This window comes from Furipterus horrens, unplaced genomic scaffold (assembly GCF_987537825.1).
Source record: "Furipterus horrens unplaced genomic scaffold, mFurHor1.1.pri manual_scaffold_4, whole genome shotgun sequence".
NCBI lineage: Eukaryota > Metazoa > Chordata > Mammalia > Chiroptera > Furipteridae > Furipterus > Furipterus horrens.
The window spans coordinates 27,903,035-27,917,518 of record NW_028327174.1 but is presented as its reverse complement, the minus strand read 5'-3'; the positions used below and the strand labels follow the sequence as shown (position 1 = coordinate 27,917,518).

The window sequence follows — 14,484 nt, the reverse complement described above, 5'->3', positions numbered from 1 at the left end:
ACTAATATTTGACATAGGTGGAAGGAACATAAAATGGAGTGAAGAGAGCCCTTCAACAAATGGTGTTGGCAGAACTGGACAGGGACATGCAAAAAAAAATGAAACTAGACCACCAACTTACATCATACACCAGAATAAACTCAAGATGGATCAAAGACTTAAATGTAAGCCATGACACCATAAAAGTCCTAAAGGGAAAACATAAGCAGGAAAATTTCAGATATCCCATGTAGCAATATTTTCACTGATATATCTCCTAAGGCAAAGAAATAAAGGAAAGAATAAACAAATGGGACTACATCAAACTAAAGAGTTTCTGCTCAGCTGAAGAAAACATCAGCAAGATGAAAAGTGAACCAACCATATGGGAAAATATATTTGCCAATGATACCTCAGACAAGGGATTGATCTTCAAAATATATAATGAACTTACACAACTCAACACCAAGAAGACAGACAACCCAATTTAAAAATGGGCAAAGGACGTGAACAAACACTTCTCCAGAGAGGACATACAGAGTGTCCAAAGGCATATGAAAAAATGCTCAGCATCACTAGCCATCAGAGAGATGCAAATAAAAACAACAATGAGATACCACCTCACACCAGTCAGAATGGTCATCATCAACAAATCAACAAACAACAAGTGCTGGCGAGGATGGGAAGAAAAGGGAACCCTACTGCACTGTTGGTGGGAATGCAGACTGGTGCAACCACTATGGAAAACAGTATGGCATTTCCTCAAAAAAACTAAAAATGGAATTGCCTTTTGAATGAGCAATTCCACTGCTAGGATAATACCCAAAGAATCCTGAAACACCAATTCAAGAGAACTTATACACCCCTATGTTCACAGCAGCACTATTTACAATAACCAAATACTGGAAACAACCTAAATGCCCATCTATAGATGAGTGGATCAAAAAACTGTGGCACATTTACACAATGGAGTACTATGTAGCAGAAAGAAAGAAGGAACTTCTACCATTTGCAACAACATGGATGGAACTAGAGAGAATTATGCTTAGCGAAATAAGCCAGGCAATGAAAGAAAAATATCATATGCTATCACCTATTACAGGAGACTAATGAACAACACAAATGAGCAAAATTGAACCAGAGGGCATACGCCTATGATCTCATTACCTGAGTGATTGTCTAATACAACAAGGATGCCAGCCTGTTAAACCAAGCACACCATTGTCCGGGGACAGCCAATTGACCTGGGGTCTGCAAGATCCTTCCCCATGTGGGAAGGCCACCTTCCCCACTACACGCCCACTCTTATTAGGGATTTCTGGACCAAAGGGTAGGTAGGACGACAACCATGTCCAGCTTGAAGCAGCTAGAGGAGCATGAGACCTTCGCCCATTGGCCCTCATAAGATTATAAAGGGTCTTAAGTCTGAGAGGGAGGGATTGTTATTTTTATTGTTATAAAAATAAATTAATTAATTAACTTAAAAAAATAATATAGGAAAGGGTGAAGCCAGGGAACTTATATGCATGACCCATGGACATGAACTAAGGGGGGTGGGATTGCTGGGGGAAGGGGGGTACTGGGCAGAGGGGATCAAAGGGGAAAAAAATTGGGACTATTGTAACAACATACTCAATAAAATATACTTTAAAAAAAATGGACCAATCCTAGTACCTGCCTCTTAGGGAAGAAGTGAGGGTTGAGGAGATCATGTAAGTGACATCATTAACACAGTTCCAGATCTTGACCCTGACTCCCTGACTTTAAGTATTTCAGCAGCATTACTTTTGAGGAGCTTTAATTAGTCACTAATACAATCCTTAATTTGGAAAATTTTGTATAATATAAATTACCAGTTAGTGGTCTTTTCATTACAGGAAAAATTATATCACATTTTAACCTTGCTTTTATCCATCATTATCAATATTCAAACCTTAGATACCTGTATTGTGATACTTCATGTCTGAATTCATTGTTTGGCTAAAATTTTTATACGTGAGCATTTTCACATTGTGGTGTTTTTTATTTGCTTGTTTTTACAAAAAAAAAAATCTAAGCTCTTGATTAATGCACAATAAAGCCAGTAAAATATTACACCAGTTTTTTAAGCCACAGTATAAAATTGAAAAAAGTATTTAAATAAACATAAATAAATGTACTGGGTTTGTATTCCAAGGAAATATAAAATGCACATAGTTTGATGGGCTAATTCTCCTTCCTTACAAGGATATAAACTAAGAAAACTAGCAAATTTGTTTGAAATGTTACTCTTTTTTTCCCACAGCTCTTGTAGTGAGATTTCTGACCAAACGGTTCATCTGGGAATATGATCCCACCCTCGGTAAGTCAAATTTTCTTTTCTCTTACTCTCCAATCGAAGTTTATGACTCAAAAGAGAGAATGGCATTTTCTGTTACAACATTTTTAAACACCTTGCAAATGTCTTGGAAGTGCTTTATTGAATCATACAAAGACTTCCTCTAAGAAGCTAGACATATATTGCATGGATTTTAATCAGGTCAAACCAGAGACAAGAAGGAAATAGGTAGAAATGATGCTCTTCCACTCAGAAATGTAGCAACATTCCAATGGTAGACAGAGGACACAGTAGACAGGGCTAGTTTGATGTGGGACAAGATGGCATGTTGAGGGGAGTATAATAGTGGAATAAAACTTATGAATACTGATTTGGGGAAAATGTAGAAGTAAATTGTGTTGCTTCCCCTCTTATTGCCAATTAATCTGTTTTAAACCCATTTAAAAAGTACAGAAGAAGAAGCAAAAAGTGATACATGTATCTTGAAAACAGCAATGATGTTGATACATGAAGTGTTTATCACACGTATTTTTCATAGCTGTCTCCAAAATAATGCTAAAAATGCATGGGCTCTAAATTAAGCTTCAGGTTTTACTCTGTGTGGAGCTTTTGAGCTTTCGTTTGCTAAGCTTCAGGACCACGGTTTGTATCCTGAAGGGCAACAACTCTGAAATGCAAAAGAGGGAAAGATGTGCGGTATTTCACTCCCAGGCACGGTGTTCCAGGAGAAGCTAGCCTTACTCAAAATGCTGAAATGGGCAGAGATGATTCCTGTATGTTTTTGTTTTGGGGCTTTGTGTTTGTTAAATGTTCCTACATGTCAGATTATTCTAGGTGCTAAGGATAAGTCAATAGAAAGAGAAAGTCTTTGTGTTTTTTGTTTTTGTTTTTGTTGTTTTAGTTTGTTGTCTAGTAAAGAAAAAAGTCAATAAACAAATAAATGCATGTCAAGGGTGGTAAGTATTATGAAGGAAAATTGAACAGTTAAGGATAGAGTGATTTTATTGTTTATTTAATTTTAACATTTTAATCTCTCTGGGACATATTTTAGTGAGAAGTACAAGGTGAAGACCTAACATTTTTTCCAAATAGTTGACCAATTATTCTCCTATTATTTACTAAATAGTCCCACCTTTCCCCACTACTTCCAATACTGCCTTTTATGGTCAGTTATCCTTGGTATCTATAAGGGGTTGGTTCTCTTCTGTAAAATAATGTAGTATCTGCATATAACCTACACACATCCTCTCATATATTTTATCTCTAGATTATTTATAATACCAATACAATATAAATGGTTGTTACACTGTATTGTGTAGGGAATAATGATAAAACTGTACATATTCTGTACGGACGCAACCATCATAGGCTTAACTATATAAGCACATTAGCAACACGTAGCTTCTTTTCAAGCATTTTGATCCATAGTTGGTTGAATTGAATCCATGAATGTAGAACTTGCAGATGCAAGTGTATTGGATAATTTACACCAGGATACAGTTCTAGATTTCATATCCCACACTAGTAGTACACTCTTGGTAACTGTGTGCTCTTTAGAACACACTGATACCCAGTAGAGAAAGTCTTCCTTCTTTGCATTTTTACAAAATGATCTTGACTATGATGGCCAGTTTATTCTTCCAGGTCAATTTTTAAAACTATGTCATAACATGATATAATTTTAATTGAGATTTCATTAATACTATAAATTACTTTGAGAAAATTCACATCTTTATGATATTCAATCTTTTAAGAGATCTTTGCCTCTGTCCTTGCTTTTAAGTAAATTGTTTTTCAACATCAATTTTTTAAATGTGTTTTTAGTGTTGCCAGAATCTAATCTTAAGATGATGTATTTGGATCTAAAAATGTATTTGATTAAAAATATCATTTGTTATTTATTGCCTGTTCCACCTAAGTAAATATTTACTCTCCTCTTATATTTTTATTACTTACATACCCTTTCCAAAGTTCCTGAGACTGTTGATGATTTATGGGAATTCAGTAGAAAAATACTAATTTTCTTTAGTTATACCAGTACATCTCAACTGAAGATGCAACTTATAAAAGTGATCTCATAAAAATTTTTAACTCTTCTGAATATGTTTCAGCAACAAATGTTAATATTTTTAATGTCTTAGTGAGCCATTTTCCCTTTTATTTTTGTTTTATTCATTCTGAAAAACAACGGCTATTAATAGGATTCTGCCTGCGTCAGTTACCTATAATGCAGGCTTCCTTCACTAAGCATAATGAAACTTTATTGAGTGGCCTTGTACTGTACTGCTCTAAAAGGATTGCAGCTGCTAAGCAACAAGAGCGATGAGCAGACTTCAGGAATATCAGATCTATGAGTCACTCCCAGGTGAGGGTTTCATTAACTCATGGTGGAAAGTGGATTTGTGTGTGTACATGTGTGAGTCATTAATGTTCTAGCCTAGAGGAGTCCCCAATGCATTTTATCCAAGAGCAGTTGGCATTTCCTGGACTCAACTTCATACTTTCATAGAGTTTCAAACCCACAACCAAAGGAGAAGGTTACATTAAAAAGCAAAATTGGGTACTTGAATTATCAGGGGGACCACTTTGTAAATTATATAATTGTTTGACCATTATGCTATACCCCTGAAACGTATGTAAAATAATATAGAATGTCAACTTTAACTGGAAAATAAAATTTGAAAAGAGCCATGTGGTATGTTTGCAAAAAAAAATCATCTTGAATTCTTAATTCAGTGCTGTCCTTAGAAACATGGGGCTGTTTTTTCAGCCTGTAACACAATTACTTATTGCCCCATGAAGACCATGAACACCATTCAACATATTAACAAAAACTGGAATATTTACTGCTTTGAAATAATTCTATGAAGGAAATGTTTGCTACTATAGTACCAAATGATTTCCAAACCTTTAGCTTCAGGATCCAATAATTTTGTTTTTGTTTTTGCTTTTGTCTTGGTGTTGGTTTTTTAATGGAGAGGGAACATCATAGGAATTACAATTAGGGATATAAACAAAGGGCAGAGGATAAGAAAGAACTAAACTTACTCCTTTTATAGGCATTTGAATTTCATGAAAGAAGGAAATATTTTTAGTATTTAGGAGTTTTGAAGGATGTAATAACCTAAGAAAATGTTCAATCACTTATTTACATTTGAACAATTGTAGTTTTCCTTGAATTTTTTCTCTTTCACTGTGTATCAGTGAAATCTCTGTCAGAGGCCAGAGCTGGTTTATGTATATAGCATTTGAGAATCACCACTGCAGCCTATGGGATCTTGGACTTCTATAATCTAACCAACAAAACCCCTTGATGGTGGTAGCAACAATGTTCTGGTTGCAAAACAATAGGATCCATGTTCTGCTAAGGTCCCATAGGAGAACTGAATGTCTCTGAGAGTCATAGTACCCTCTGAAAATGCTGAACATGGCAGACAATGCAGACAAAAGCTTAGATCATGTGCAATTGTGTGTGTTTGTGTGTGTTGGGGGTATTCAGAGGGAGAGATTGCATTTCAGCACTGACCACTATTTCTGCCCCATGGAGGCACCTGGCTCTGTATTTCAATAAATCGTGGCGTCTGTCTGCTCAGTAATGACTCAGACAAGAATGAGGGTAGGAATTGGGAGACATACTGGACCCAATGATATTTTATTTTGTGACTGGTTTCTTCCTGCCTGCATTCTCTACAGTTCCCTTTGCTTGGAATAGCTCATACAAAGAGAGGGACACACCCAGAACAAAGCTCTGAACTGAATACTAAAGCAGCAGTACTTAACCAGTTCAAAGAACTATGGGATAGTTCTTTAATATTGGCAGTTTGAATTTTGTCACAGAAAGAAATTTTGAGATTGGCACTTGGCATAAGAAAACAAATCTAACCAAGTAAATTTATCCACAATTATGTGGCCAGTTTGTGGTTAGACTAGCAATAGAACTCATCAGTACAATTTCCACTCTAGCATAAATCAGCATTACTAACTATTGTTTTTACTGTATTGGCCAATTGTCCACATTAATATGTTACAATTCACCAAAAAAGCTAAATTATTGAAAAGATTAACCATATACATCATCCCTTTGGGCTCAGTTTCTCGTAGAATATACAAAATATACTTCTATTTATAAAAGTGTTACTAAATGTAGGTTTTAAACCATGTATCTCTCATATACAGTGTGATCCAGACATAATTTTAATATGCTTAATTCCATATTAAAACTAATATTGTTCTTACAGTATACAACATTATGGTTTATTTAGAAATACCTCTTAAAAAGTCATCCTCCTACCCTTCATAAAAAAAAAAAAACACTCAAAATTACCATTTTCTGTTAGTATGAACAAAATGAAATGTTTCTACCCTCCACACACACATTTTCTCCAATGTTCTAAAATGAAGTTAGTTCCAAAAAGTACCTAATATATTTTTTAGAATTCTCTCTAGAAAAGGTAGCACAAAGATGTACAACCTTCTGCCTCTCTGGGCAACACTTCCGCTGTTTTACATGTAGACAGGGGTTCCCAATGTAGGAGAGAAGAGACTCAAAGAAAAAATGCTCAACATGGCATGAAACGAGTCCTCAGCTCAGATGAAAGTCTGCTGCCACCCGCGGCTCTGTCGGTAGCAGACGTTCCCTCATTTCCTGCGTGTCCTCGTTGTTTTCCTTTCAGTTAACAAACAGCCAGAGAATCACACAACTTCACCCAATTTTCGTTATATTCTGTTTCCCCCCACTGCGGTCTTCTGTGGTTGAAATGCATATCCTATTTATCATGGAAGCAGCAGAGAAAAATGTCCCCATCTGTCAGACTTTTGGTGCAAAGAGATGGACTAGAGCCCAGAACTCTGTTTTCCAGGCCCCACAGCTGATGCCAGTCCTTTTAAAAACGAAGGCAGCACAAAGGTCACTAAAGACGGTGGAGGGAGAGACAAAAAGGGTGTGGCTTCTAGCCTGTGTGCTGTCCTCAGGGCCTCTCCTCCACAAGCTGAAACTCTGGACCTGAAGAAGGAAATAAGTGAGAGAACACATATAGATGAATCATTGCTGTAAATGGTATTTTAGAGCATTATATCATACAAAAAAATAATCTCCCATTTAACTTAGGGTAGGGGGATGGAATGTTCTAGAGTTGAGAATCAGACATACCACGTATGGATGACATATTCCAGGAGAATGACAATAATATAAAAAACACTTCTTAAAATATATTGACCATACTTTCATTTTTAAATTTTAATTTTCAGGAAATAGGTCAGCAATGCGCCATGCCTGTGATTATTATCATGCAGGGTTGATGTCAGGTTATGCTACTCAGCTAAGCCTCCTTTCTGCAGTGTGTGTTTTGAGTACATTATATTTACAGCAAAGTAACATAAAACTGTATTCAAAAAAGCACAGTAAGATAGTTGATAATATGAAGAAATGAAAGTCAGAAACATGAAATAAATAGGGAAAACTAAAAGCACTAGCTTAACAGCTACCCCGATGACAGAGAAACTTGTAGGTTGATTAGGTTTGTTGATTGGTTAGTGATTTGGGTAGTTTACATGAAAATAACTGTGCTAATTAAATTAATACTTAATCATACTGCTGTTGTCCTGGCACCATGTCATTTGTATGTAAAGCCTTTATTTCACTTTATTTTTCTCACATCCCCTATTCTGACCCCATTGCCCTCCTCTTTCCCATAGATATATAATCTAACATGTTTGAAACAGCATTGTGGTTAAAGCTTTAATTTCTAAAACCAGTCTTCCTGGGTTCCAATCTCATGTCTACCACTTACCGCTGTGTGACCTTCAGCAAGTTATTTAATGCTACTGTGCCTCAGTCTCTTCACGTAAAATGGATCTATAGGTAATACATATTTCAGGAGATATTTGTAAAAGTTAAATGAGTTAATATGAATAAAGCATTTAGAACAATTCTTATTCAAATAGTAAGCATTATGTGGTAACTCATTTTTGAAGAAAGCATTTTTTGTGTATACATACATTTTAAGTTTATATACAGTTTACCTCTAGAGGTAATTATGTTATTTTTCCCTTCAGTCCTTTAATGTGTTAAATGGCATAGGTAGATTTTAAACACTCTGCATTCCTGAAATAAACTCTACTTGATCATGATGTACTCTTCTTATTACAACTGTTGGATTGAATTGAATAATATTTTATTTAGAATTTTTGCATCTATTTTAAGAATGAAATGAGCCTACAATTTTCCTTTTTTGTCTTATAACTCTTGTAATATGTCTTATGAGAGCCAGCATAATGTCCCATGAAAGGAATTGGGTAGCTGTCCTTTTTTTATTTTCTAGAACATGTTTAATGTTTAATAGGAATATCCTATAAAGTCGATTGTATGCAATCACTTTTTATGATTAGGAGAGATCCACTATTAGTATTTAATTGTATTTACTATCTATGACCTAGTTAAGTGTTCTACTTCTTATTACTACTATCTATGCATTTTTTGCTCACAGAATTTATCAGGTTTTGACATTTGTTGGTGTACAGTTCATAATATTATTTTATTTCATCAGAATATGTAGCTATTTCCTCTTTTTGTGCTAAATTATGTGTAATCACACCCTCTCTCTTAATTTACTGGATAACATTGCCAGGTTTTTACCTCTCTTCCTATCTCTTTTATTTTTAAAAATTTTTTCAAACACCATGCTTTGGTTTTGTTAAACTTACCTTTTCCCCTCTGTTTTCTTTTTTACTTCTTTTCTTGAATTTATTCTGCTTTCCTCTTCTAATTATTTAAGTTGAATAATTCGCTCTCTCTTTTTAAATTTTTTTTATCATTTCATCTTCCAGAATAAGACAAGTGCTTTGAAACCTGCCTCTGGCCTCTTCCCCCACCTCCTCTTTGACATAATTGGTATTACCTAGAATTGTAACACTGGTATGCTTTTCATGTAGTTTTATTGCTTTACTTCTCTCCATTGGGATCTTGAATTCAGTTTTGCAGGTGAGAAATCCAGTGTCAATCTGAGTCATGTACTTTAGTAGAGGATGTGCTTTTTCCCTCTATCTCCTTTGGAATTTTACTCTTTGTCATTGATATCCTTGCATTATGCTGTAGTGGGTTGAGATGCGGGACTTACTTCCTCGTGTACCTTATTAGTCCTTCTGTTCTGAAGCTTTTTAATGCCTCTCATTCAGGGAAACTCTCAGTTATTACAGCCTCTGTGTATTTAATTCTCTCTTTGAGGCTCATGTTATAAGAGAAAATAACATGCTTGTTTCTTTTATCTATATCTCTTATGTTTTACTCTTACATTTTTTTTCTTATCGTTTACTGATATCTTCTGGGAGAGTTCCTCAACCTGACCTTCATCAGCTCAGTGAATCATTTGCTGAGTTCTTTATTTCAATCCTTCTGGTTTTCATAGAGCAGCACCAGCTGGTATTTACTTTAATCTCTGGTTTCCATTTCATGTGATGAAGGGCCCATTCAGAGCCACCCAAAGCTCTTGCACATGCTAACTTCTCTCCCCAATAGATCTTGGGGCCATTCTCCAGCTGGTGCTGAGCTGCCATCATTTTTTCTACCTTAAAGGGGCAACATGAGCCAGAGAAGTCTGCTCTGTTCCATCTCCCTGCATGCTGCCCAGCCCTCCTCTATTTTTCTCACAAATTCCAAACCAGGAACCAACCACCGTCTACTGCCACAAGGGTTTCTCATGGCTTTACATGGTCATTTTTCACATGGATAACCATCACCTTCTTCTAATGCCTATTACATTTCTAGGGTTGAGGTCTGGAAAGAATTTAGCATCTCCTGCTTATATGTCATCTTGTCAGGAACAGTAATTAATAATGATTTCCCAAAACTGGATTTTTAGTATCAAAATAGGATGCATTTTGTAGGAATAACTTTCTGATTTTAGGATGTGGAGGCCTTATTTTAGAAGGAAGAGAGCATCAGGAAGCTGGCCTCATAGGAGAATAAAATGAGCAAAGAGGCAAAGAGACTCTCAAATGCTATACCATGGAAGTCTGTTATGTGTTACTTCCAGGAGCTTCAAGAATACAGAGATGACACATCTTTGCACACCCATCTTTTCCCTCCCAGTGTGCACATTCCTTTATGCTACACAACAGACATACACCTGCGACTAATTTGTAATCTTAAGGATCAACTCAAACCATGATCTTATTTACTTTTTTATCTTTTTTTTTTTTCTTGCTCATTTCCTCAGAATCAACCTACCGCCACCAAGCATCCATCGATGATGAAGTTGTCACCATGGAGATACTAGATACTGCTGGTCAGGTGATTAAGGCGTTCAGCTAAAATATTTTCTTCATCAAATAAAAATGAGATGTGCATAATATGAATGAAGGGCACTTTCCTACAGTTAACTCATGCTGTATAAAGACATTTTTCCTTAATTGTTTAAGTATTGAAATGTTAATATATTTGCAACAGGCTGTGTATGCACCCTTATGTGAATTACCCAGTACTTCAAAGAGGTTTTGAAAATACCATAACATTCACATTGCCCACCTACGTTTTGGGGGGATTGAAAAGTATTAGTAGATTTTAATTTGACAGTGTTCTTGAAATGCTCTGATAAAGTTAAACAGTTATCTTTACTAGGGAAGTTCCCAGGGCCTTTATTATGCTTATGTGTAAGGTGACTCCTTAAGGGATTTATTATATATTATATTCCAAACTTAAATGATCTCAGAATCTTTTTTCAGACTATTTTATTTTAGGAATGTCTCCTGTAATATCTTTCTAGACCTCACAATATCTTATTAAAAATTTGAGCCATATCATTGAGCAATAACAATTTATTTTTAAGGGAAAGTAGTGTAAATTTGCTTTGAGGTCAGTCAGTTCTGAGATGACAAACAGGTTCATAGAGAGGTTTAGTTCCAAAAGGTAGGAATGAGAATTAGGAGGCTGGTGGATGCCACGGTGTTTACTAGTGACCTATGACTCCAAGAAGACTTGAATTAAAGTATTTAATCCAAGAAATATCCTTGCAACTAATTATACACTTTTCTTTCTCATCATCACCATTTTTCTATACATTCTCTCATCTTCTACCCAGAACAACTCTAGAGAGGCAGCAGAGAAGTGCATGCTGGCAGAGGTGATTTGAGCCTGTGAAGGCAATGCAGTTCTAAATCATAACGCTACCTTCCTAGAAGGGAGTGATTGCCCCCTTCGAAAATTGCTTTAAATGAGTTTCTATTGTTATTGGGACTGCATAATATTTGGGGGGTACTGAGATGGTGGGGGGCAAATGCCCCTAGCTGTAAGTTTGACTCTCTATAGAGTTATTCAGTATCTCTGCCCCTGATGGGTAAGAGTCCATAATCTGAAGAATGAAGAGTTACAAAAACAAAAAAACAAAACCGTTTCAGTATGCTGCCTCTAATTCTGATCTCTAAGAGGGGTGAGGTAAGGTCCACTTTGTTACCTCTTTGTTAATCCTTTAATTGTCATGAAAACTCTCAGAGGTAATATGCTCAACTAGGATGATGCTTTCTTTATGGTTCTTGTGATTCAAGATTTAATGATGTGCCATGCAAAATCAGAAGCAGAAAGTTAAGGTTTATGCAGATAGAAAATGTTTAGCTCCCTGAAATACCTTGCTATGACTAAGTAATGCTTCTATTCCAAACTGACTGAGAGGGTAAGCTTGTACAGGCAAAAGTTCAATAAATTTTAATGACACAGAATTGAAGGAATAGCAATTAAAGGATCACTATTAACATGAGCAACATCTACACACTGGGATTATTTCCAAGTCTCCTGACGGCTATTTTTTTCTTGTCATCAGGAAGACACCATTCAGAGGGAAGGACACATGCGATGGGGGGAAGGCTTTGTGCTGGTCTATGACATTACTGACCGAGGAAGTTTTGAGGAAATGTTGCCACTTAAAAACATTTTGGATGAGATCAAAAAGCCCAAGAACGTGACTCTCATCTTGGTTGGAAACAAAGCTGACTTGGACCACTCCAGACAGGTTAGTACAGAAGAAGGGGAGAAGCTGGCCACAGAAATGGCCTGTGCTTTTTATGAGTGTTCTGCCTGCACTGGAGAAGGGAACATCACGGAGATATTCTATGAGCTGTGTCGAGAGGTGCGTCGCCGGAGGATGGTCCAGGGCAAGACAAGGCGACGCAGCTCCACCACACACGTCAAGCAAGCCATTAACAAGATGCTCACCAAAATCAGTAGTTAGGCAGCTCTGTTCTTGTGAAGGCCCTACTGAGGTGGGTTGGGTGATTGGAAACGCTTTCTTGCCCTTGTCCCTTTTTTCTCCCCCCAAAGAAAATACTCCATTCCTTATTCTGACTCTGGAAAATGTCTGGGCTTCCCCTTATTCCCAGCCTCTTGTATGTTGAGCAGCTACAGAGTGTGTTATGCAGCACAGTGCTGGCAATTACTCCCTTTCCTGCTTGAATAAGATGTGCTTTATTGCAATTTGAACATGTAATCACCAGAGATTGTGAAATAGCTGGGTTCATATTACGCTATTTTTAGGTATCTTCACTTTGCTTCAGTAGGTTGAATTCTTTTCAAAGGCTTTTTCAAATTTCATTTCCTGTCAAAGTCTACAAATGATCACCTTAAGTCTAACATAATAGAAAATACAGTAAAAATGCAGGAACAGTAGCTGAAATATTGGAAAAGGGAATAGATTTTTCTAAATCACCATAAACTATCTAGTTTTTCTTGAACTCATATTTTGTTCTTAAATTCTAACATGTTGTCACAAAGTTTTCCATTGTGTAAAAGAGTTCCATTTCAATTTGAGTTGGTTCTCTTGAAGATCTATTGATCATCACCCCTAATTCTTCCTGTGTAGCTCCAACAAGATTTCCTTACAAAGAGGCAGCAGGACCCCTCAGTTCAGATCCTGCTGGTGCCTTTCTCAACCAGCCCAGGGTGATGTAAAGACACTAGAAATCTTGTCACCAAACCCTGACTTTATTGAAGCCTAACAGAGGACTTAGAATTGGAGATGTCTGCTTCATGCTTCTCTCTGCTTACCACCTTCACAGAAAGACAATCCAAAAACCAGGAAAAGTAAGAATGAAGCTAAACTACCACTCTATTGGGGACCCACGACTCTGTGCTAAAATAGTAAGAAAAAATAGCTTCTGATTCATTAAGTTGGTTATATGACTTCTAATAGAGTAGGGGGCAAAAATAGGTTTACAGCTATTCATATGGAAAATAATAGAATAATTAATAAATAATAATACAAGGATAAACTCTGTTTCACATACTCATAACTGTAAACCTGCTTTTGCCCCACCATGTATTTTGGATAAATTAATTTACTTAGGAGAATTCAGAAAAAAAAATGGGTGATTAAAATTCACTATACCTGAATAAGTATGTATAAAACAGATTCTTATATTGTGAAAATAAAGTCTATAACTGATAAAACTTTGTGATTCTTTTTTCCTTATTGCCCCCATATGTCAATATTTGGGCACTTTATTTTAGAATAAAATATATATCTTTTACATATGTGTGTATTTATAAATGCATAGATATATGTATAAAAATTTGTAAGAGTTGGAGGCTTTAATTCACCAGTGCATTTGTATAACTTGGTATAACTATTTTATGTGAATATAATAAAAAGCATAATTTTCACATTCTCTCATGTTAGGACAGTCTTTCTTGTGAAAACATGAAATGTTCATAATTCTAAGAGACACTTGAGGAGACAATCGAATTGTAGAGTTGACGAATAAGTGAATATGATTAAAAAATAAACTTTGGTTCGTAATAATAGCTACTGTTTTTGGAGTGCTTAGGTGTGTTTTAGGCACTTTGTATTATTTCATCAAATCCTTACAATAATCTTATGGGAGAGATAGTACAATGATTACAATTTCAGGGATGAAGATACTGAGCCACAAGAAAAAACAAGTTTACATAGTTATTTAGAGGGTAGAACCAGGAATTAATCCAGAGAGGCAAAATCAGACCCTGGAGCCCATACTGATATTCATGAAATATTAATAAACTAAGATATGACTCTTGTTCTTAAGCTGTAAAGATGAAAACACAGGAAGAAGAAACTGTAGGAAAGACTTGCTTCATTTATGCTTTTATTTATTCATTAACAAATATTTATATATAAGTTGGACATATAACTTGACACAAATTAGTTCATTTGATTGTGTCAGAGCAG

The 14,484-nt window shown here is 35.9% G+C and overlaps 1 protein-coding gene across 1 annotated transcript in view; it reads left to right on the top strand.

The window, feature by feature from the left end:
* The window catches only part of RERG (RAS like estrogen regulated growth inhibitor), a 102,859-nt gene extending 88,780 nt beyond the window's left edge, over nt 1-14,079 (top strand). Inside the window, exons 3-5 of the mRNA XM_090275463.1 lie at nt 2,264-2,320; nt 10,510-10,583; nt 12,106-14,079. Of these exons, the coding sequence (XP_090131589.1) occupies nt 2,264-2,320; nt 10,510-10,583; nt 12,106-12,513 (539 nt within the window). The 3' untranslated portion in view covers nt 12,514-14,079. The remainder of the gene's footprint in view (nt 1-2,263; nt 2,321-10,509; nt 10,584-12,105) is intronic.
* Nucleotides 14,080-14,484: the final 405 nt, after the last annotated feature.